At 38.1% G+C, this 25,185-nt stretch overlaps 1 protein-coding gene across 5 annotated transcripts in view; it reads left to right on the top strand.

Annotated features, from left to right (window-relative positions):
- SPIRE1 (spire type actin nucleation factor 1) overlaps positions 1 to 25,185 on the top strand; it is a 128,456-nt gene that overhangs the window by 79,378 nt on the left and 23,893 nt on the right. For 3 of the 5 annotated variants that reach the window (XM_088053729.1, XM_088053724.1, XM_088053718.1), the window contains 5 exons: positions 8,289 to 8,372; positions 9,865 to 10,029; positions 17,124 to 17,210; positions 17,580 to 17,709; positions 21,236 to 21,277. In XM_088053729.1, the coding sequence (XP_087909855.1) occupies positions 8,289 to 8,372; positions 9,865 to 10,029; positions 17,124 to 17,210; positions 17,580 to 17,709; positions 21,236 to 21,277 (508 nt within the window). The remainder of the gene's footprint in view (positions 1 to 8,288; positions 8,373 to 9,864; positions 10,030 to 17,123; positions 17,211 to 17,579; positions 17,710 to 21,235; positions 21,278 to 25,185) is intronic. The other 2 variants (XM_088053727.1, XM_088053721.1) reach the window with 1 other exon arrangement.

Here is a 25,185-nt window from a genome sequence, read left to right as displayed (position 1 = left end):
CAAAATAAAATATTGTGGGCTATAACCATTTACAATCATATCTTAACAATAGTCTTTTAAAAATTATTTTAAAAAGTGGAAAGGCGTTTTGAATTTGCAGATTATTTAATTACCTATCATTGAGCATAAAAACCCAAAAACAGCTGATCACACCATAGAGAATACTATGAGTTAATCCCAAATGAAAGAAACCATTTGCCTCTCACAGACTATTAGGCATTGATTCAAAGCACATTTAGGTCAAAGGAAGTAATCCTTGTGGATGGAATTTTGGCCCTACTGAATCAATAAGACTTTTATTGCTGCACCTAACCAGGGCCAGGATTTTGACCTTTTGATTTAGTTTTACTCTGGATCAGTCCCTCAGTAGGCATGTAAGAAATTACCAAGAAAATTATCTTGGAAGTAGCTTTTGGAATCTGAATATTTTGGATTTATGATGTGCTTGGTCCTAGCTTTTCTCTAACTGTAGATTTGGAAATTAATTGGAATTCAAAATTTAATTTTGAAAATAATACAGTGTTACAGTGTACAAAATAAAAAAATAGGTATGAAGAAAATATGAGGTGGAATGCTGTAAATCTTGTTGCACCATTTAAAAATGACCTTTATAGTTTATACTTGAGGCAAGCAGGGATCATATGATCACATTAGGTTTGTGCCAGTAAAAGCTGTGCTATTGTTTACATGCTCTTCTGTCTTGCAAATACATAGCAGGATCTAAAGTCATGAGGAGTACATTTAAATACTCTTCTAGTAAATTCCTTCTTTCTTTTCCTTTTGTTGTGGTCATATAAGTAATGGGTTAATAAAGTAGATAAATACTGACTACTTAAGTAAGAAAACTTTGTTGTCATGGATTTGTGGTGATTGCATTGGCAGAGAACTGGGGGAAAAGAACCAAGTTACATACGTCAGTTTCAATTTAAAAAAAAATTGTACCGTGTAATATTGTGGGTTTGACACTAAAGATGCCAGGAATTTTAAATTGTTAATTTTTTTCAAAAAACAACAGCCTAATTTGGAGATCTTCCTTTATATTCCCTCAGACCTAGACACAGTTTTGGATGTGAGATCAAAATGAAATAAAAAAAAAAAAAGGAGAAAGAATCCTCTGAAATGATTTAAAATAACTTTCCTGTTGATACAAATTACTTTGAAATTATTTAGATTTCTTCTAGGGCCACTGAGTGGCATCTGGGTATCTGTTTCCCAGGTATATGAGGTTCATATTTTGGTCAGTAAATGCTTAAATAGGCAGCTTCACTGTAGTGAAAGAGGGAGAATTTTTATCTGTAAAAATTCACTTGCTTGGAGCAAACTAAATCTGACCTATATTATGCTGCAGCCTGGAACAGGTTTAGATGGGAAATAAACTGTGAAAGAGTCAGGGAAAAAAATATTGCTGTGATGCAGTTTTCAATTTGGCCCTATAAAAACTTAGCAGGACTTTGAAAGTCCAGGATTTCAAGAGGGGTAGATTGGTAGGTAGGAGGGATAGGTTGTAATATGCTTTAATACTAGTATATATACTAAGGAGTCATGTGTTCTCCAGTCATCATCTGTCATGTAACAAATAGAGCGTAGATTCACAAAGGGTTGTACTGGCATGAATTTGGGTGAGTGTGTTAATCAGAAATGATGAAGCTATGAGTGAGCTGTTCAAATCATCTCAGTGGATGACAAATAGAATGTTTAAGGCAGTTTGTCACATAATTGATGCCGTATGATTATTTCCAGTCTGATTCCTTGTGTATGAAAGGTCAGCAGTAAAGCTGACTTGCAGACAGGGAGATGTTACTTCCATTCTTGAAAAGTGTGAAATGCTTCATGCAGTGGATGCACAGGATGGATAGAGTTGAGAAAGATGTGATAGTGCTGTTGCAATAGTTTAAAAAAGTAAACAACTAAAAATTTTCTTTTTGCAAGGTGAAGTTTTTTTAGCAAGTTCACTGGGGTATTTTTCAGCTTGCTGGCAGCACCTGCATGCTGCTCAGGGTCTGTGAAAGATGCCCTTGCTGCAGACCTACCCTGGGTACCATCTGCCGATATCCAGGAGAGGTCTTCTAATAGGCCAAGCCCTCCTAATTCTTGTGACCTGCTGTTTAAGCTTTTACAGCTGATAACAAAGATAGAGTACAGCTTGTTTTTCATGACAAGAAGTGAGCTTTCAAAATTGCAGTAAGAAAATCCCACAGAAAGGGATTTTCTCTCTCTCTCCTTTTTTTTATTTTTTATTTTTTTTTAATTTTTTGGGGACATATGGTTCACAAGGTGAAGGAAATGCACACATGAATGTACACATGTATGACGGGGGCAAGGTAGTTTGAATATCTGCTAAAAATTGACCCATATGAAAGAAAAGATTCATCTTTTTCAGGATTATCCAAAAGTCATTGACATAACCTTTGGTGGCACCTGGCCATAGACAGAACTGTAGGCACAAATAAGTGATTTCCATGAGATAAAGCAAACGTTCCTGCTATGACATACCTGAAAAGTTCACACACGTTGCTCAGAAATGGCATCAAATGTGACTGAGAGAGACAGGGAGAGACTGTGCAAGCAAAGGAATGCAAAATTGGTGCTCTGGTTCAGACAGGAGATTCACCAGGGCTGTATCCACATTGGGAACCTGCTTTTTTTAAGGGATATCTGCCCTCCTCCTCCTCTGGCTGCCTGTTACTGCCTGGTCTTGCCTTCTCCTGGAGTTAATGTTCCACGTGCACTTCATGGCTGAGCAAGCCAGCAATGTGCCCTTGATGCAAAGAAGGCCAGTGGTGTCCCAGGCTGCATTAGGAGGAGTGTTGCCTCCAGGTCAAGGGAGGTGATCCTTTGCCTCTGCTCAGCACTGGCAAGGCCACAGCTGGAGTGCTGGGTCCAGTTCTGGGCTCCCCAGTCCAGGAGAGACATTGACATCATGGAGAGAGTCCAGGGAAGGGCAAGGAAGATGATGAAGAACTGGAGCAGCTCTCTTGTGAGGATAGGCAGAGACCCAGGGCTGTTCAGTCTGGAAATGAGAAGGCTCAGGGGGATCTCATCAATGTCTCTAAATACCTGAGTGGAGAGTGAATAGGACAGCATCAGACTCTCTTCAGTGGAGCCCAGTGACAGGATTGGAGGCAGTAGACACAAACTAAAACACAGGAGGTTCCTCTAAACAGGCAGAAGTACTGTTTTTACTGTGAGCATGAGTGAACACTCACAAAGGTTTTCTGGGGAGGCTGTGGGTTCTCTGTCCTTGGAGATATTCAAAAGCTGCCTGGACATGATACTGGACTGGCTCTGGGGGGCCCTGCTTTAGCAGGGAGTTGGACCAGCTGACTTCCAGAGATCTCTTGTACTCTCAAGCGTTTTGTGACTCTGTGGGTGGCATCAATAAAAGTGATGCTAGCCTGTAGGATGTAGACCTGTGGGTGATGAACTCCTCAACTGGCACAGGTGGTGCTAAAATCACCATGTGATGCTGGCCAGCACAGGAGATGAATGTCCAGTAGGCAGATCTGTTGCAGTAAGTTTGACTTATATCTCAAAAAGTTTTAGAGATTGATATATACCCTAGATCATCAAAATTAATATTTCTTCCAAAACTAATTAAGACATTGTACATTTTTATAATTGCCTGCATCTTTAATTGCTGTGAAAATCCATGCTCATCAAAAACTCATCCATAATTTCATTATCCACAATGTGCCTTGTAATCAGTCTTTTTGGTAGAACATAGAGAAAGCTCCCAATCTGTCATCTTTGTACTATTCTTTTAAAACATGTTGCCTTTCATTTCTGTCCTTTCTGATGTAAAAACATAATTCTTTCAGTCTGCCTGGTTATATTTCAAACCAATCTGTATGAAATGTAAACATACAAATTCTAATTAAGTACATGCATAGAAATGAAGCTGTTCCTTTCTTTTTTTTCCTAGTTTCATGCCATGCAAAGATTAAGTTGGAAAAGAGCTAATGAAAAAAGTCAGGTGGCTGTACTGCTGTATTATTTGTAGAAAATATGATAATGGAGGTAGTTAATAGGTACCTAAACAATGTTAGTGGCTAACTTATTTTGGAAATAGAGTCATTAGCCCAGTTATTCTCAGAAGTCTTGTGATTGTAAAAGTTGTCAGATACTCTGCTGCTTGGATTTTCAGAGAGCACAGCTGGAGAAATGAATTAATTCACAAGCTTTTCAGCTCATGACTTCACTTTTGCCTACACTTCCAAGTCTCCAGTGACTCTACTTTTGCAGCTGAGCTGTTGTCAGGCTTGCAGCTCCATCGTGATAAATTTGATCCCTCAATTTAGGACCTTTAATAAGGGAAAATGCTGCTGGTTTGTGTTGGGCAAGGGAGAGTTTGGTTTTATTTTCTGAAGTGGTGCAGACACTGACATTCAATCAGTGTCACATGCCCTTGGTTTCTGTTTTTTGCCTCTTACACAGTCATGTTGAGCAGCATGGTGACTATTGCCCTCTCCAGGGCTGAGCAAAGTACATCAGCCCATACCTCTATACATGAGGAACTTTGTCTGCTATCAGCTTGTGGTTTTCAGGAACTGATTTAATGGATCCTATTCCCAGTTTGAATTAAATGGGTTTTGGGTCTTTTCAAAGACCTAGAGTACTGCTGCTACCTAAGCTCTTGGAATTTAAACACATGTTGAATAGCTGAAGGTATATAAAAATTTTTCCCATATGTGCATGTTGTGTATTTTTAAATTGAGCCTAGATGTGCAAGAATGTTTTACTAGTTTCACAGATAGCAGTGTAAGAATCAATTTAATCAGTAAACAAGTGATTCCTAATGAAGAGTATAAACTGAGAACTGCAGTAGACTGCTCTGCGATTGGTGAAAGGCGAAGTCCAGGTCTGGATTCCCTAGAATACAACATTCATTAAAGCATCATGTTTTAGAAAGTATTTTATGGAAGGGAGTCTTTGATACTGTGCTGACAAGAGTCTTATATAAACTCCCATCTGGCACTGAGCACAGAAGAGCACATCTCAAATGTGGGCCACGCAGCAGCAGCAAATCTAGTGCCTGCTTTTAATAGTACAGCAAGAGGTTTGAAGACATTTGATATTTTTATTACTAGCTTTTGTCACAAGATGCAGTCTTCTGAAAAAATGGCCAGATGCTTCAAAGGTTTTAGAAAAAAGCTAAAGCTCTTGAAACGCTAATTTCCTACACATCCAACCCTTATTCCTGAATGAATGCCCAGGCTGTAATAGGTGAATTGGGTCTGTGGTATGGGTCTGAGGTTCTGGGATAATTTAGAAAAACCCTTTTAAGATTTTTCTGCTTTCTGAAATGGAAATCCATTTAGGCCATGTATTTATTATTCTGTAATAGCTTTTCTTAAGCCATTGTCCCAAGGGTAAGTGCAAGTGGCTACAGCGGCAGCAGCTGAGGTTACTTGAAGGTTTTGGAACACAGTTGAATTCTGACAAAGACTCTATTGTGCTTTAAATGTGTTGGTTTCTATAATTTACAGTTAGAACAGAGGCAGAAACCCACTGATGCTGGCTGGGGATGCTGGAGGGAAACCCTAATGTTCCATTTATTCTACAAGTTTAAACATAATCATTTGTCACAGTGAATTTATTCCTTCCCAAGCAGCACTTGATATGTGTAGAAGAGTTATAGGAGCCTTCCTAAACACTTCCTGCAAGCATAGAGCACTTGCTGGTTACTTCCAAAGCTTTGTTAGTTCTATAATGATGGAAATTCCTTTATCTTCTGCTCTTCTCCACTAACTGCATGGCAAGCTGCATTTAAGTGCCAGAGCCAGGTGCCAGGGAAGGGAATGAACTATCCCTACAAAGTGGGTGTCTGTGGTACCAGAGCCATAGCCAAGCACTCAGCACAGGGATGGGGAGTAAAAGAAGCCCAGCTTTGGCAGTAGCCTGTGCTTGTACCAGCTCATTTGTATCATAAAACTGCACTTGGAGACACTTCATCTCCTGGCTGGCAGGTTTTGCTCCTGCAGCTCTCTGGTGCATGGTAGCCAGCAGCATCGCTTACACCTGTGCTTTCTTGGGTAGGAACTGCCCTTCCAGCTATGTTCCAGAGAAACTAATTAGATAGTTGCCTTTTTTGGAAAATCTTTCAGCTGCTCAGGGTGGGTTTTTTTTTCCCTTCTTATTTTCTACTCTTAAGAAAAACAGGTTGTAATCTCTTCTAGCTTCATGAAATATTTATGTCAGTCAAAAGCATCAGCCTTTGGGCACAAATCAGGCCCATAAACTGGATGGTAGGGAACACTGTTGCTGAGATGGGTGATTACCACCAGTCTCATTGAATAGCTGAAGTTTAGATTAAGCTGCTGGAAGATGTTAATCTTTAAAAAAATTAAAGTGTACCTTCCAGTATGGGAAGGAGGAGAAGATCTGACACTTGTGAGCCCGTTTACTTCTATTTTTTATCAAAAAGTTATCTTTTTGATTACAAAGAGATAAAGTATCAGATGTTATATTTTGCAGTTTATCAGTAGATGTTAGCAGTTTGCAAAAAATAAAGTAATTTACAGTTCATAGGTACTGTATTTGAAATGATTACTCCAACTCCAACTGTATGATATAGAAAAGAAGAAACCCTGGATAGCAGAATACACATAAGCAAGGCCTTTATGTTACCCATTCTTTCCATTTTTCTAATTTTCCCTTGGAAAGAGCAATTGCCTGTGTCAGTTTGACCGCAGCACCAGAACCAACAGAAGTTTTTCCATAAAGACATTTTTTCCCACTTGGGTATCCTGTTGTGATGCTGCAAGTCATGCCAAAATGTTGCCACATTGTCCTCATGATGTATCTGCTTTTGTTAGTGTGGGTGATTCATTCTTTTTTGGAGTCTTCTTATAAATGATGTATTTTTTATTTTGATAGGGCAATGGTAGTATTTATTCTTTGATACTAAAGGAATTGTGTTACTTACATAAATAAGACAATAAAGAACCCATCTGGTCTCTTTCCAAAACCTCTGTGACAGCTGACTCACATATCCTATCTCTGCAGCCAGGTTTGGTAGATGCTTGCACTATTGAATGTGCAAGTTAAGCACTCTTCCAGTGCTTCCACTTCTTACACTGAAATGTTGGCAGTTTAGGAACTACTACTTCCAGGAAAAAGAAAAAGTTTTTGAAAGTATGCTTATTTTTATTTTTTCTGGAAAGCTCAGAAGCTGAAATGAGACTGATTTTCAGTTCCATTAAAGGAAGAGCTTAAGTGCTTAAAAGATAGAAATACTTCGGGTAGATACATCTGTCAGATCTCTGACCTGTTGCTTTAGTCCCATTAAAAAAATAAAAACATTGTTAGCAGAGGACTTAAATATCCATTTCAGATATATTAGTGAGTACCTGGAAAATAGATCAAATTAAACATTGTTAAAGATTTCCTGGAAAACTCTCCATGAAAGTGAAGTGGATGACTGAGAAATTACTTGTACTGCTGATTCAGAAACATTTCAGTACAGAAGTAAACAAAGAAAAACCAAAACCCTTTTGAATATACAGGAGTTGATGTATATAAGAAAATTTGTGTACAGCCACAGCCTTCTGTGTTCAAGCTTGCCTGTTCTTTGGTCTGCTGTAACCTTTAATTGTTTTTCATATTCTTGATGGTATGAAAGCTTTTTTTTTTGCCCCTTTGCACACCATCTTTTCCGTATTTGCATGATCTGATCTTGTTCATAAGTAACAGTTTTCATCTTTGAAAGATCTGTTTCTCTTCCTCACATGATTTTATTATGGGTATTTCAGAATCTATACTCATGTTATACTTACTAATTCATTTAAATATTTATGTGCAATTCTGTCACTATTCAATGTTTCTCATAGTTTATTTCTCATAGCTTATTTCTCCTTCTACAAAAATGAGCTGCCTTGAATTCAACAAGTATTAATTTTGGTATGAATGGATCCTTATCAAGCTGGCAATATTTTCTGTGTTGTAGATTAACAGACCTGATAGGTAATTAAGGGTTTTCTCTGTGTATATAAAAATTTAGGGATAGAAACATTTTAAGGTGTAGTTTTTCCTCCAGAGTGTTATTATCTGAAGTACTTCCATACTCAAAACTTAACATTTGTTCCCAGCATTTAAGGTTAACTTTCCAAGGAAGAGAAATATATTCAAATATTATTTCAAGTTACTTTTTTACAGTAACTATTCAAGTCATAAAACATTCAGTAGAATACCCAAATAGCATGATACAAAAGATTAAAAATTATGCTTTAGTTTTTCTTGAGAGTTAATGCCACTATTCATTTATTGACTCATTTTCTTTTCATTGGCAGAACCTGAAGAAGATTCAGGAAATGGACAAAGAGGCAAGTGATGAATCCAGCACAGATCTTGATGAACTGAAAAATGCTGACTGGGTAAGACAACAATGGAATAGTGATTCAGCATCACTACTGGCAGCTTATTTTTCTTTATAAATCATAACTAAGGCATTATTACCTCTACCCTCATGAGACCCCACCTGAAGTAGTGTCCATCTGTATAGCTCCCAGTATAAGAATGATGTGGACCCGTTGGATTGAGTGCAGAGGAGGCCAAAAAGATGCTCAGAGGACTGAAGCATCTCTTCTGTGAGAACAGGCTGATAGTGCTGGGGTTGTTCAGCCCAGAGAAGAGAGGGCTTCAGGGAGACCTTAGAGCACCTTCCTAAGGGAAGCCTCTGAGAGAGCTGGAGAAGGACTTTTTATAAGGACATTTAGTGACAGGGCAGGATGGAGTGGCTTTAAACTGAAAGAGATTTAGATTAGGTATTAGGAAAAAATTCTTTGCCATGAGGGTGATGAGGCACAGGAACAGGTTTCAGCAACTTAGTCTAATGAAAGGTGTCCCTGCCCAGTGCAGGGGGGTTGGAATTAGATGGGCTTTAAGGCATTTTCTACCCAAAACACTCTATGATACTGTGTTCAAATCAGTCTCTGTTTTTTTTTTTAATATATGAATTAATAGTAACCCACTACGAGTTAGAGCTAAATGAAGTCTCAACTTTCCTTTGCAGACAGATGAAACAATACAAGTATCCAAGCAATATATTTTTCCGTAGGCTGTTTTCATGGAGAAGCTTTTGCAGTTTAAAGACTGGACATTTAGACAGGTACCATGCTGACTGCCCTTCAGAGGGGCAGTCAGGCAGTAGACAGAGTCACCAGCTGAATTTCTCCAGTGATGAAAGAAAAAGGCTGCAGGGAAGCTCTTAAGCAGGAAGTAACTTAATTTCTAGGTACTGTTCTTGCCAGTTCATAGAGGAATATTATGAGGTTCCTAAAAAATACTTGATTTTAATTTCCACATCTTCTATCCACCACCAGTTCTTTCTTCTCTCCAGCCATTCTGCTTCACAGAAGATGAGGGGGAGGTGTTAGTGCTCTTACAGGCAGAGCAAAAGAAGTTGAGTTTTTCTATTGCAAGATCTTAGGACTTGAAGACCATTCCAAAATTTCTATTTGAAGAACAACTTTTGGGGAAATTTCACAGGAGAGTCCTGGGTAACAAAGTTTCAGATTCAATCACTATTTTAGTTCAAATAGTATTAGCTATATGTCTATAAACTTTGATTATGTGCTCGCAGTATACTTGAAGTGGGAATTTAGATGTAAGGCATGAGAATTTCAAATCCTCTTTCCATACTTGAGGTGAGGCCCAGCAGTCCTGCTGAATTGCAATAAAGTTTTGTTATGTTCATGAGTGTTAAAAATAAGCTTATATAAAACAAAATTTGGGATTTGGTTGATGTGTTAAAAATAAACTAGTACAGCTGTAAATATTTTTGTCCTTGAAGGAAATTTAGGTTTAATGTGAAGTGGTATTCAAGGGTAAGGTATGAAGTAAAATTTCTGTCTCTTTTGTCTTTAGGCCCGTTTTTGGGTGCAAGTGATGAGAGATTTACGGAATGGTGTTAAACTTAAGAAAGTACAAGAGCGTCAGTACAACCCACTCCCCATAGAATATCAGCTCACACCCTATGAGATGCTGATGGATGATATTAGATCCAAACGCTATACCTTAAGGAAGGTCATGGTAAGTCAAGAGAATCACTGGTTTGTCAAATCTGAAATATTATTTTCCTTTTTTTATCTTCTTTTTGTCTTTTTTTTTTCTTCTGAGGATCTTGAAATTACTATTTCATATAGATACTAATGTTCATGGGGTTTATATGGCATCATCAATTTTGCACAGTGCATTGAGGGAGAGAAAATGAAACCAACACATGTAGTGTACTTTGATTTCCATGTGGCAGGCATTTAAAATTCTGAAAGACATGCCTACCTATCATAAGCTTGAACAAATCACTTGTGTTGGGTTTGTGATAACTTTAATAGTCATCTCAAAAGTCCTGTCATGCTTTCCACTGAGAAATTGTTTTTGACTTTTCTTATTGGAGAGTACATTTGTCTTGAGCTACAACATAGTTTTTGGAGTTCCAGGATGTAAAGTGCTACCATGAATGAATGATACTGTGATGGCAAAGGAAAACCTACAGTAGTTGAAAAATGCCTGTATCACAGTGTTTGAAAACTTACATTGATCTGTTATGAATTTTCAAGGAATATTCTGTGTAAAAAAAAAAAAAATATATATTTAATTTTCCATTTGTAGAAGTTGAATTCAGTTATTTTCAGCATAGTCTCTTTTGCTTTCAAGTCAAGACAGTATGCCACAGCAAGCTGGAGAATGTTCATGGGTCTCCTCCCCCTAGATCCTCATAAAGGTGCTTATAAAATTGACTTGAGGCACTCTTTTTATCAGAACCCATTTGATATTTACTGGTGTCTCCCTGTTCTTTCTGTCCTTTTGGGTTACATTTTTTTCAGTGTTAAGATGTTCTTCCTGATCGTCTAGCAACTGATCTAAAGGGCATCTTATCCCTAGCAGGACATTGTAAATCCCTTTGCCAGAGGCATGTATTTGGTCAATATCAGTATTTATACCTTACACTTACTTATCTTCGCCTATCATTAGTTAAAATGGAAGCATTGTTTTAGAATATTCAGTATTCAGATGTATTTACTTTCCTGACAAATCTTCACCATTCACTGTGATTCCACCAAAAAAAAAAACTAAGGGGAGGGTGGGGGGTGAGGAAGACAAGTCAGAAAGTGTGTAGTATAAATGCTTTTTATGTTTGACCTGAAAATACTTTCCTAATCGAGATCTGGATTTAGACTATCCGATTGTATTTATTTTCTGCTGCAGATGTTGTTTAAATTCTAAATCAATAGGGTAAAATACATACTCAGGTAATGATGTTATTTGTCTTTCCCCTAACAATTCAGAGAACTGTGCTAAGTGTTCCTACTACCCTCTGCAAAAGAGGACCAGTCCCCTCAGGACCTTAATTACTGTATGCAATCAGAACAGTAGTTTTGTTTGAGTGGGAACCCCTGGGTCATCTAATTTTGCTTTTGTCAGACTGGCTTTTAATTCATCTGCTGCTAAGCAAGCTCCTGCCTCTTCAGAAGAGATTTCCTTCATTATGTGGTACATCTTGGGGGCACAGCTGCTGCTCTGCTTATCCAGACTCTGGCTCTGTACAAAATCCCTGGAAGCATCTATTTTTGGCCTGCTATCTTGTCTTCTAGATAGATTGTCCAAAGGGAACTCTGAGAATAAATATGATTGCAATCAGCTGCAGGTACAGTACCTGTAGGGCTGTCTGTGATGCAACTGCTGGCTTAGTCTGACAACTGCTGATGGTGACACTTAGAAAAATCACTTCTTTCTTACTGGAAACTTTAAACTCAGTAACTTGGATTCTGCTGCAGGGTCTGCTTGAAGCATGTTCAACAATAAGAGTGCAGCTTGACATGGAACCTGAAGGAATCACACAGAATTACAAGTTTAATTAGATTGCATAGATAGAGCATCTTCTAACTGGCTATCACAGGCTGAAGCTGATTGTATGGGTTCCCATCAGCAGAAACCTTTGTCATTCTTGAGAAGAGGAGAAGAGGACAAGGATCCCAAATCTGAATTTTAAGGCAGTCTTGGAAAGATGGATTATGTTTCTTTCTTTCATTCAAAATGGATGTTCAGCAAAATTTGTATTAAAAGTAATTTTTATTTTAAATTTATGGGTAGTAGTTTTAGACTTTGTAGCTTGTGAGGGCACATATCCTACTAATGATACCAAGAAGTTAAGTAAGTTTTCAAAGTAATAAGTAATATTTTTAAGTAAATGAAATTCAACATGAAATTTCTACTGTTCTTTTTAATAGTGTGATGCTGTGTTTAAAAGAGTAGCTTGATCTGTCACTGACCTGCTCAGTGTTCTGAGTAGAAATTAAAGAAGGAACAGATGTTCGTGTTAGGTCATATTTTACTGTTTCAGACTGTTGTGCTAACAGACAGAAATAACTGGAGCTTCTTGATCTCACCCATTGTTATAGTGCAAATATTCAAAATGTTTCGAAGATGTAAAATGTCAGATTCTGGGCTTTTGGTAAATAATTGGTTTCATTTGTTTCAGTGGCGTTGGCATTTCTATTTCAGTACATCTGAAAATAATTTCAGATTTGTCATCTTTCTATCCTGAGGCAAGAGTCCTCATTTCTGCAATTATTGTGGGAACAAGATAGCTTTCATTCTGGAATTTTATAAACTTTAAGTATCTACCTCAGAGGGATTTAATAGCTTTCCTCACCTATGGAGCACCCACTCCCACACAAGCTAAAAGCTGTGGTCATTGGTAGATTCAACACCTCGAAATGGAGAAGTTTAAGAATTAATTACTCTTGCAAGCTTAATTTTTCTTTATTATTTGTATGTCCTAGTTTAGGGCAAATTAGGGAGGAAAACTCCAAATAGGGATTTCCTCAGGGAAATGCCCCCTCCCCACCCCTGGTCCGGAAAAGGGAAGAAAAAAAAAACCAAAAAAAAAAAAAAAAAAATTTCTTGGAGAGAAGTGGAAAAAGCTGTTTATTTAACAGAAATTGAATAATATTAAATAATAAAACTTCTCGCTGTTCGATGGGATGGCAAGTCTAGGAAGAAAAGTCCTTTTCATGTGGTGTAGCTCGGCTCGCTCAGGTTCTTATCAGTCCCTCTGGCGCTGGAAAGTGCCGAGGCCCAGGCCCCGGTGGGCCACAGGCGTGAGCTCCTGGGGTTTAGCTGGGTGTTCAGTCCAGAGCAGGCTTGCACAGATCCAAGAGGAAAAAAAGGAGGGAAAAAAAACAAAGGTCCAGGGAACTCTTCTGCCTCAGCTAGCTAGAACTAACTAAAAGCCAGAGAGAAGCTCTGTCCCGCTGTCTGTCCGTGCTGCAGACACCACAGTCCAGGAGCGGGATGTGGGGGAGTGATGTTTTTCCTTAACACAAACTGCGCGCTTCTTCTTCTCCTTCTCTTGCTCTCAAAGCCAGTCTTAAAGGTGCAGGACTTAATATATTAACATAAAGCAGACGATTGGGGATACCAGTATCATAAAGTCACCCCAGGACAGTTATCTACAGTTTTTAGTTTCAGAGTGCTTCATAATTAGCTCTGCTTTCTGCCCATCTCCACCCCCCGCTCCAAGATATGCACCATCCACTGTATTTCTGAGCAGCACTTATTGAACAGTAGCTGATATCTCCTGCTCAATACGTGTCTGTTAGGCACTTCTATGCCCTATCCAAAATCATCATTATGTTACATAACTGTTACACTCTTTGTAGGTAACATCACTCTTGTCATCATATTTGAGCTCTTCACAAGTACCTGTCATGCAGTGATACAGGCTTGACCATGTTACAGACGGTGAATTTAAACATACAGGTTGAAGCCATTATTATCAAAAAATATCCAGTAATTTGAATGTCTAAACTGAGAATCCTGTGGCATAGGTTTTTTTGGTTTTGTTGTTGTTTTTTTTTAAATTGTCTTCTTTGCAGTATTTAGCATCTTAGATTACTTAGGTAAATTGCAGTAACAGCTGTGCCTGGACAGTGTTTTCATAAGCATTGTTTCATATGCTTTGAGCAGGACATAGAGAATATGAGCTTTACTGTGCAAAGGACTTTGACCACTTTATCCAGCTGGACATTGTAGAGTCTGTGGTTCCCTTACATACAAGTCTGACCTGGTTGTAGTGAGTTGCTTTCAGCAGGGGAGCTGTGCTTTTCATTTTACACCTTCATCACATGTTTCTACAGAAATGTAGGAGTCATCCTAGGTAGAGCAGGGAGCTTTACAGTTCCTAATCATGCTTTTAGGGGTATTCAGAGGAGGGACTCTGTGAGTACTGTGGTTATCATGTGATATCATAAACTTTTTTCTGCAATAGCTGTGCAAGAACAGTGTGAGTACAGTGCTTCATGAAGGGAAATACCAGAGCACTTCATTCTTGGACATTGCTGCTTGAGCTTGCTGTAGGGCATCAAAATACTGTATAGCAACTGTGTTAACTAAAACACTAAACTATCTGCATAATGCAAGATGGTAAATAGATATCTACTTAAAGTAATTTAATTCACCACTGAACTTTATCATGAGCTGTCCTGGAAATGATGTAGTGTATCCCCTCTGTCTGTTTCCATGTCCATGCAATTTCCTTTTAAATGAAAATTTCTAGATTGTACAAGACAATATCAGTTTCCTGTTGACTATAACATAAAGACAGCACTCTCCTATGTATTGCTGACATCTTTAATAGCTGAACAAATAAATGGCTAAGGTAATTGAGTGTCAATGATAGGTGATATTATTTTTTGTGATAGTTATCAGCAATGTACTTCTTGTTTGGGATCACCATTTTTAAAGCTTCTGGCTTCAGCCAAAGGTAACTAAGTACCATTTGCCATTATTTTTTTAATTGCAAATCCATATGTATTAAAATGTGATGGTAGCAGGTTGTTGGTAGATGATGACATGCTAGTTTTTCTGTGCATTAGCTGTTTGGATCTCTACATTTATGTTTGATTTTTATAATAATTGGTTAAGCTTTTTTCACACTGCCCGTTTTAATGCATACTGCTATACAAGACCTGTTTTACACAGATGAAGTCTTAGTTTTACAGTGTTTTGAGGTATTTATTCAAATACTGGCTTGTAGTTGGGGCCAGCCTGGTATGTGGAGATGAAAATATATATATATAAACTTGTTCTTGGTGATTTTTCCCCTGCAGCCTGTGTATTGTGGCTGCATCTGTGCAATGTCTCTGACTGAGACTTTAATCAAGAACCATGAATTTTAATTAAGTAAAAGTAAAGGATGCATTTGAAGTTGCTTACTACAGAGAGAGTTAGTTTGAGTAAATAAATAAATCTAGTCTGAACAGAGAGGATAAAAGTTTCCCTTCAGTATCTTTCATGTCACTATCTTGTTTGAGCACCAAGTATAAGAAGGTAGGTTCTGGCACTGATGCTCCTGCTCTTGGCTTGTTGGCTGCAAAACATCCACTTGCTTGGCCACCAGCTCCCCATGTATCCTGTGGAAAATCATTTAAGCAAATCCTACATTTCTCTTTTTCCAATCAGATGGTAATACTGATACTAATTATACCCTGATGGCATTAAGTCAGGACCTTGAGTGCCCTGAGGTGAAAGGCTCAGAGCCATCTATTATTTATTGACTATTGTCATGCAGAGGGTTGTTCCCCAAGGCTCAAACAGAGATTATCAGTTTACAAAACGGCTGTTCTGATGGTAATAATTCTCAACTTCAGCTGTCAACTTTGACATCTGATGAACAGTAGCTCAGGGAAGAGAGACTTCTCATTTCATTAACAATCTTGGGAGATTGGCCTCAAAAAACTGCACAGTCTTTGAACAGAAGAAATCAATCACACCCCTTAAAATAGTATTCTCCTCATCAGGAAATGTCGAATCACGGTTTAGTATAAATCTTTTCCATTTTAATTTTTATGCAGTGTTTTTAAAAAGATGATGCAAGTTGCAGAGTTTAGCAGCTTGGTATTCTTTGCCAAGCAACATGAAATTCACTCTTAGGAAACTAAGGAGGGTGGAACAAATAAAGTTTGGACTGTGTCTGCGGTAGGATATCTCCAGAAAGACAAGATGCTTTCCATCGGGAAAGCAATTAAATGCTCCCCAGGAGGGACTCTCCATCTGATTTCTTAGAGGGAAAGGGATGAATCTTATTGAGGAGGCTGTCACTCAGCCTCACAGGGCATGCCTGAGGTGAGCAGAGCTTGTATGGAAGCTTCATGGCATTGGTGAAGTTCAGTTAGGGATCATATTCACATGACCTTATGGACATTTAAACCCCTTTTTATGATGGCAGCAGTCCTTCTGGTTAGCAAAAGGGCATGTTATCTGGCAAACCAGATGTGTCTTTACATGGGTTTTCTGGCTACAGAAACATCCATATTTGTATGAATAGAGTCCTACCAAAAAAAATGTGGCAACTTACTCTTAAAAAAGAAAAAAAAGTCTGAAATATGGAATACTTGGTCTAAGCAATACAGTGTCATGGAAGTTTCTGTCAACTTGGACAACAGGGCTAATACATAGCTACTGTGTAGAAAGAGAAGGTGGCAGAAGAATATATACAACGCAAGATGATCTCTAATCCCTGACAGCGTGCTTGGGCACTGTGCTCTGTGAAGACTGAATCTGACAGTTTGGGGTTTTTTTAAGAAAATCCATACAATTATTCCCAGTTTACAATTTATACATTCTTCATGTGATATAAAAGCTTCCATTGCCTTCTTTAAATCCCATACATATAGTAAATTGACTCCTCCCTGACTCTTCCCTGTGATATCTTATATATGGTCTTACATCTAAATGTCTGTGTCTCTGGAGAAAACCAAACCAAAAAAGCAAACAACTAGCCCCTCTTCTACTGAAATATGTGGTTTACAGTGAGGAAACATACTTCTCCCATAGACACCATTGCAGCTTTGACATTCGATTTCATTACTTCAAAATCCTAAATATTGCTGCTTAAAGCTGCTGCAGTTGGAGTTATTTTGCAGCCATCAGCAAAGCTGATTTGCTTGCCTGTGCTCTGCATATGGATTGTTGTTCCACTCAGGACTGGTGAGGTTTCATGTCTTGTGCAGGTGTCAGAACACTGCAGCTCTGTCAGGGTTGTTATAAGTTTTCAGTTAGTCTCATCTGCATGAATATAAATGTGTAACACAGCAATATATATTTTGCTTTCTCCTTTCCAGGTCAATGGTGACATCCCACCTCGATTAAAAAAGAGTGCCCATGAAATAATCCTGGATTTCATCCGATCACGACCTCCATTAAATCCTGTATGTAATCCAGTGGACTTCATTCCTTACAAAATAGTGGCTTTTTAAAGCATGTTTGATTCCAGCAAATATGTAGACATAATATTATCTGCCAGGGCTTTCAAAAATACTGTCTTCTGTACGTAGAATAGGATCTCTTAAAAGAACAGTGTGTAATATGTTGCTCATACCAATTAACAGCTGCCAGCAGCCCTTTATCTCTAGGAAACCATGATGCATAAAACCCTCTTTCAAATTTATGTTGAGGTTTGAAACTGAGTGTATGTAAAATCATATCACCGCATTCCATGTTTTTTTTTTAAAAAAGTGTGAAATCTACTTCCAAGGATGCACTTTTTAATGTAAATATGATTGTCTCTGTGTCCCAAGGCGTCGGCAAGGAAACTGAAACCAACCCCGCCACGGCCCCGCAGCCTCCATGAAAGGATTCTGGAGGAGATCAAGGCAGAGAGGAAGTTACGTCCAGTCTCCCCTGATGAGATAAGGCGTAGCAGGCTGGGTAAGCACATGGCCAGTTTTTACTTGCAGCATCCACAGAAAACTTACCACTTAAGAAGCAGCAATTTTAGCCACATCTGTGCAGATGTCACCAAAGATAAAATTACTCCTTCAGAAAAAGAAATCACCTACAGGCTTTTCTAGGGCTGTGCAGTCTTTGTGTTTAGTTATATTTTAAAATATGAAACAGAATGGTTCAGATTGATTCCATGCAAGTTTTTAGTGTATTAGATGAATGGAATGGTATTGTATTGCTTGTTGCACATAATAGTTTATGTTAGATTTGCTGAGAATGGAACAGGTATGTTCCATTTGTCTCTAGTTCAGTACACCTTGACTATCTGAAAGTATTCTTTACATGTGGATTTTTAATTAATTTAGTCTCTTTGTTTCCTGTTGTTAACATCATCAGCTTCTTTATTTTAATTTAAAATTGGCTTTTATTTTGTTTACTGAATCTGTTGCATTTATTTTGAATCTAAATCTTTGCTTCCTTTTCCAAGCTATGGAAAATGTGTTTGTAGGTCTTTATATGGGAAAATAATTCAGACTTGTACTGCAAAGCATTTCATTTCTGCAGTGTATTTTCAGCAAACCAATATGAAATGATGCAAATACTATGCAATGCAGCAGTCACCAGTTTGCATTAGTTCAGTGGTTCTGATGGCAAAAGCGTGACAAATACAGTCCTACATAGTGACTTTGATTGCTTTAAGTGTACTGTATTTATCTGTATCAGAAAAACTGAAGTAGCTGAATTTTTAAAGAGCAAATGTGGAATCTTATGTCTGAAAACTGTCAAAAATCTGCATATGTACCCTCTGTCATTGCTTTTTGAAAGATATTTGTGCTTGCCACATATACCCAAAGGCACTGGTCCAGATTCAAGTGGATTGTGACAACCCGTTGTCTCTGGAGAAAAACAATTTCATCAGTCTTGCTTTGTTGCATTGTTTTGAAGTGCTTGATGGAGTTTGGGGAATGCTTTGGTGCGTTTGTAAAAGAATGATGCTTTGAATATTGTTTTTTTGGGCATTCAAGTTTCTGGTTTGGATTCAGTTTGTTTGCTGTATCAATTAACATTTCTCACAGGCCTAGACTTTTTTCCAAATGTAGGAAGCTTGTAAAAATGTGGAATGACTCCTCACTTTTCTTTCAAACATTCAGTTTCAGAGTTTTAAATGTTCTCTGTCTGGGAGCTACCATGTTGTCTCAGGGACTGCAAACCTGATCTAATATGTATTTACAATTTCTAACTGATATAAATGACATCAAACCCAGTTAGTAAACAGTTTCTAAAACTGATGTTAAATTTTGAATCACTACTGATTAGGACTCCTGGACTGATTTCAAGGCATTATTGCCAATGAAAGTTACCTGTCTTCCACTAATTCTTCCCTTTTTGTTAAAGCATTAAATTTTTGTGTTTTGGAACTGGGGCAATTCCTCTTAAGTCCAGTGAATTGACTGGATTAAATGCCACTTTAATGGGGATGTAAAGGTGGATGCATGCAAGCTTTTTTCCAAGTATATGTTAGCTGCTGGCATGAAGAACTAAAAAGACCGAAGTCCTTTAAGATAATTTTCCCTACGTTGCTGTATGAGGTTTCGTTCTTTCTCACAATAGGAATGATTGTTACACCTGAAGTTCCTTTTAGAAAAGAATGTGCTTGTGCAGTTTGGTAACAAGTAATGTTGGTAGCATTCAGTATGGCACAAATAGATCTGCCATACAGTTTAAATGACCACTGAATGTAATTTAGTGTAACAACATGTAAGGTAATGAGGTTTAAGGATTATAAATCTAAGTAGGAACACCATGTGGGACACTTGCACCATCTGGACAGAACTATTTGTTGCTATTAAAAAGGAGGAAAAAAATAGCACATTAAAGTGACATATTCAAGAGCATAAGGTGTGTTTCACATGTCCCAGAGCTACTCCTTTTTGCTCAGTTTATACCATCAAGAGCACAACTACACTTGGCTGTTGGGGTGAGTGGGGGCTGTACTCTTGCAGTTCCTCCTCTGTGATAAGGCTGTTCCTATGGCATGTGTTCCAGCAGCCACAGGCTTTGTCCCTCTCTACACAACACATATTAGAGGTAAGATCTTCTCTACCCTGGCCAGTCTCAGTCTAAACCTTCTTTGCGAATGGGGTTGAGCTGTGCTCACAAAGAGAGAGGTTTGAGTAGAGGAGTTGGATTGAGCTTTCGAATGACCTCATAAAATCATCAGTGTAAGCCATCAAGACAAACACAGCCTTGAGGTACACGTCCTTTTAATTAAAAGCATGGATTTGTGACTCAAGCAAGTGGAGCTAATGGAGCTTGGAGAAAGCTTTGTTTCATGTGCAGGTTTTATCAATGTCTCAGCATCAGCTGATAAACACCCTTCTGCTTTAGAAGTATGTGCCTTTATGCTAAGATTGGACAGAAATTTTTAAACTGTTTCTGTAGCGGTTATCTATGGATAATTTCTAGTTAGTGAATACAGAAAAAATTCCCTGACTCCCAAAGTTAGCTCTGAGTCAGCCACCTACTGCATGCACCACTTTAAATTATTCTCATGAGGAAAACTTGTCCCAGTACAATCTTTTTATAAACAGCATCTTTTAGGGCAGTGGTATGTGTGTCTGACAGGCTCTTTCTACCAGCTTGCAGGTTGATCACCTGTCAAGTAAGACACATAAGCTGATTTCAATTTTGATGCATTTTTGCACATTCTTGTCACTGGACTTGGCCTGATTATCTGGATTAGTGCACTGAAATTTTGTTTTCAGTTGAATATTTTGAGGGTCTGCTCCCTGAAGCATGGTTTAATTGGAAATACGAATAAGTCTTTCCAGAAATGGAGAACATCTGGCCACTTTCTTATCTAACAATAAAATCATCAGAGGAAGAAGAGAATAATATTACGGATGCATTTTAAAGGCTAAGTGAACCTAAGGTTTTTAAAAAGAATAGTAATCAGCACAAATCAGATTTTGTTTGACCTTTTTTTCCATTCTCTTCAAGGAAACTACTGCTCAAGCTTAGCTTGAGTGTCTCTCTTTATTAGTTTAATTATAATCATTGGAGATTATGCTTAAAAAAATTGGAAATATCTTTATTTCAGGTCACTGAAACTTGTGTGAAATGTGGCTTTGTGCTTTCAATTTTTTTTTCCAGCTCTTTCTCTCTTCTCTCTCTTTCCCTTTTTCCTGATTCTCTTTCATGGTGATTTTATTTTAAATATTAATTTTTTGAGATATTTGTCTCTTGTTTTGATATTTGATTTATTTGATTCCAAAAATCTTAATTTAGTAGTAATATAATTGCTTTGTTTTCAAGTCCTGTTTATGCTACTGTAGTTTTCAGACTTTGAGCTTTACTACAGTGAAGCAGCAGAATGTCTGACACATTTTGGATTTAAGCAAGGGAGTCCAAAATGTCTCAGGTGGAGTTAATCTTTTGTTTTCATTGTTCCTCTGTTTTTCTAAGGGCTGAACCATTTTCTTTTTCTGTTGTGTTTGTTTCTTTTTTACAGCAATGCGGCCACTTAGCATGTCTTACAGTTTTGACTTGTCAGGTAAAATATGCTGAACCACCTGATGTGGTTGTCGTGCTTATTGTGAAATTCATTCCATCTGTTTGTTGAATTCCCATCTAAGAAAGAAACTTGAAGGGATTCTTCCAAGATATGGTCAGTGAAAATAAAACAATTAGATAAATTAGTTATTAATACTTACATTTCCCTTGCCACAAAAGGATGCCTAGGTACAGGAAACATCTGTATTTCACCTGAAATACAGAATGTATTCACCAGAGTGCTGCAATTCTGTTTAAATAAATAAACAAAATAAGGTTATCCAGAGCTATTCCAGACTCTTAAAAGGATTGCAGAATAGAGCATCACCTTCAAGTCTGATTTATTTATTTATAAATCTGACTTTTGTGTCATTGCACTCACTTTTTGACTAGACCATCTTTTTCAGTACTTCATTTCTCACCAGGATCCTAAGACTAGCTTTGAACTCATCTACCTTTCTAGATTAAGTGAAAGATACCTATGTATATTGATCTAGAAGTAAACTGTCAGTTCTACAGCATCTTTATGGTGACAGCTTTGTGAGCCATGAAATCAAAGACATTCACTAAAAAAAAGGCTAAGCCTTCTTTCTTGTTTAGCAAAGTAAGGTTTGCTGGTAATAGCTGGTACAGAGGATCTAAAAGGTGACCTTGATCAACTATCTAATATAAATTTTCACATTTCCTCTGGTGAGCCATTAATTAGAACACGCAGCAGCTGCATGAACTTGTTCCCCTTTGGATACAGCAATATCAGATAGCCTAGTAGCCAAAAAATAATTCATTCCTTCCTTATTATACACTAACTTTCCAGGATGATCAGGCCCAAAATTTCCATCATGGATGTTGGAAATATTCAGCATCAGCCTCAAAGGTTTGTTGCAGAGGATATAGCTGGCTCTTACCTAATTTCCACTAGGTGACTCTCAAAAAAGTCTCCAAATAAATCTGTTCTTTTTTTACCACCTCCCCTCTGTTCTTTGAGTTACACGTAGAAACATCTCATCTAGGACTTTAGCAGAGCTCACATCCTCGGTTTTTCCATGCATCCTTTAGCCTCATCTGGTTATTTTCCCCACGGAAAGGCATCATCTGACAGAAATGCTGGTATATTGTGAAATAGAAAGACCATACAGAAGTTTTTTGATTACTATAACCTAAAAAATACAGCATTTATGTAACATGGGAACACAGTTGACGAGTGACATATCTGTGAACGTGGCTTCCTGTTCTGACTGAGCCAAGGAAACAGCTTGCCACTGTTTAGAGGGGAGGAGGGACTCTCACTGCTCCCCCTCTTCCCCAGGCTCCCCTCTAAGCATGTGATTCTCCCCCTTCTCTCTGTCAGTCCTGCTCATTTATTCACAAGAGGACTGTGTTAAACTCCTGTAACCCAGGAACAAATGCTTTTAATATTTTTTTACCAGGTTGTTCTTCTGCTCTTTTAGTGATTGAAACCTGCCTACTATCTGATCAGATGATCAGAGAGCTGGCTGAGGAGGGCAGCTGATGAGCTTGGGTGGAAAGGAGGAAGGAACAGGCTCTGCTTCAGAGGTGGTGACAAGCTGTTAATGCAGCTCAAGCCTTTTTGTGAAACCTTACACTCATGGTGTATGGTACAGCTACTACAGCTGTCTGCTGGGATTGACATTACATATGTACATGGCATCATCTTTTACTCCACTGAAAGCTGCAGTGTCCCCAGGGTCTCAGATAGCAGCCTAAACAGGCAAACTTAAGTTTTCAAAAAGTATTGCTACTTTCAGATGTGCCGAAAGTTCTTGTTTTAAGAAGATAAAACTGAATATGCCAGTGACCAGCTAAAGAGAAATGTTCAGATCTGTCTTTCTATATGTGTCTGTCTGCTTCTTCTTTTGCCTTTCATTTCTAAGAATTCTGGGACATCCTGATTTGTAATCCATTGATTCATAACCATAATATTTTTATTTTGAAGAAGTAGCTTAAAAAATCTGTACTGTACTTGGATTCACTGTTTTTGACTGACCACCGAAGAACTCTTCCTGGTTTCTTTATCCATCTCCCAAATGTGATTGGTTTTGTTTTTTCAAGTCATGTGGTTCTAGCAAGTAGCATCATATGGTGTGACTGAGTGATCTGATAAAGTGTCCTTAGAAGTAAATTCGGGATGATTAAAACATTCCAGTTAGGTAGATGTGAGACACCGGATAAGCAGTACAAGTGAATTAGTTAGGTTGGGATATTGATAGTAAGTAGATAAGCAGTAATTTTGGATGCTGTTGCTTTGCGTGCTTTTACTTCTTTCATTATTTTAGAGACAGAGAGACTATACTGTGCTTTCATCACTGTTTGCACACACTTGCTTTCTCATTGCACTCTGCTTGATGGAATTGCTGTCACAAAAACCCCACAACCAGCTGAAAAAGAGAAGTGTTTCCTGCTAGGTGCTAAAGGATGGGTGCAGGTTTATATTATTCATGCTGCCTGCGATGGGGAGGATGCGGAATCCTGAGAAGACTTTTTCTGGCACTGAGCCAGCGTAGTTGGTGTGTCACAGTGCCCAGCTCCATGTATCAGCCTGCTGTTCTCCTGAAGAGGAGACGAGGGGCCCCTAGGGTCTCCTTTTACAAGTGGTAGCCACCTGTAGTGAGTTACCTGAGAGGTACTCAGATAACAACTGGGGACCAGAGCAGTCATTACCCACTTCCTCTAATAGAAAAATAGCTGAAAAGCAGTTTCATTTCAATGCAGTGCTGAATGCAGCTCAAAAGCTCAGTCATTCCCACTCTTTAACACTCAAGTTCTTACCTCAAAGCTATGTGCATTGCTGCTTTGAAGTTGTTTCAGAAACAGTTTGTACATTTTGGGAGAAGGGGAGAACTGGGAGGTGTGCAGGGAGAGAAAAGGAAACTGAAGCATTTAACGCCAAATTTCATGGGGAATTATTACTTTTAGATTATGACTGTCTCAGACCAATGGGAGGCAGGAGCTCCACCAGGTCTTTGTAAACTCTTTAGTTTACATAACACAATGATACATGTGATGCAAACACAGCAAAATACTGATTTATTAGTTCTCAGGTTAGAATTCAGCATCTGAAGTCCACTGAAAGGAACACATCTCCGTTACATTTATGCATTATGTAATATTTTATTTTTATAACCAGCAAAAAGCAAATATATAATAATTCTACAAATCCATTTTAGACTTATTTCAAACTCAGTGTATAAAATTATAATCCCAAGGAGTACATTTCCTGTATAGAAGAAAATTCAGGCTTCTGTCTTCACTCTTGGCCAAGGAGAGCTGGTTAGGAAGAAGACAGCATATGGTTACATGACTGCTGAGGTTTCATGTAATTTGTGGTCTGCTTAATTCCTTGTTTCACAAGAGACATAATCTTACATGTAAAATAAAAGCACATTTAATATTATCCTCCAGTGGGTTTTTTTTTGTCTCCCCCTTCCTAAGGCTGGTCAGGGAAGCCCAACACAACAATCAAGTAATCAAATCAAGACCTTGCCTTCTTTCATTTGCCTGTTGTAATGACAGCTTAGAGAAAATCTCAAAAGAAACCAAACACATTCATCCAATTTTCAGGTACTTTTCACTGTACTTGCTGCCTGAAAACACAGAGAAATTACACTCCCCCAGTGTGTCTGACTCTCTAATAAATTCTTAACCCGAGGCTATTAGCCACACAAGCCTTTTTTAGTATCACTGGAATCATCTTCAAAACATTTAAGTGTTCTATGAACCTAGAGATTGTAAACTACTATCCATTTTTAAAAAAAATAACCTAGGTTTTGTTCCAAAGAATTTTCCATTGATTTCTTCTGTCATGTTCATATTTATAAGATTTAGTCTACTTGTTGCTTCTGACTTGTTTGTAGTAAATAATTTTATCTTGTTTATGACAATGTACAATTA

This window comes from Pseudopodoces humilis, chromosome 1, assembly GCF_049639895.1.
Source record: "Pseudopodoces humilis isolate 2021_Gansu_Grassland_sample_001 chromosome 1, ASM4963989v1, whole genome shotgun sequence".
NCBI lineage: Eukaryota > Metazoa > Chordata > Aves > Passeriformes > Paridae > Pseudopodoces > Pseudopodoces humilis.
This window is presented reverse-complemented; position numbering and strand designations above follow the sequence as displayed.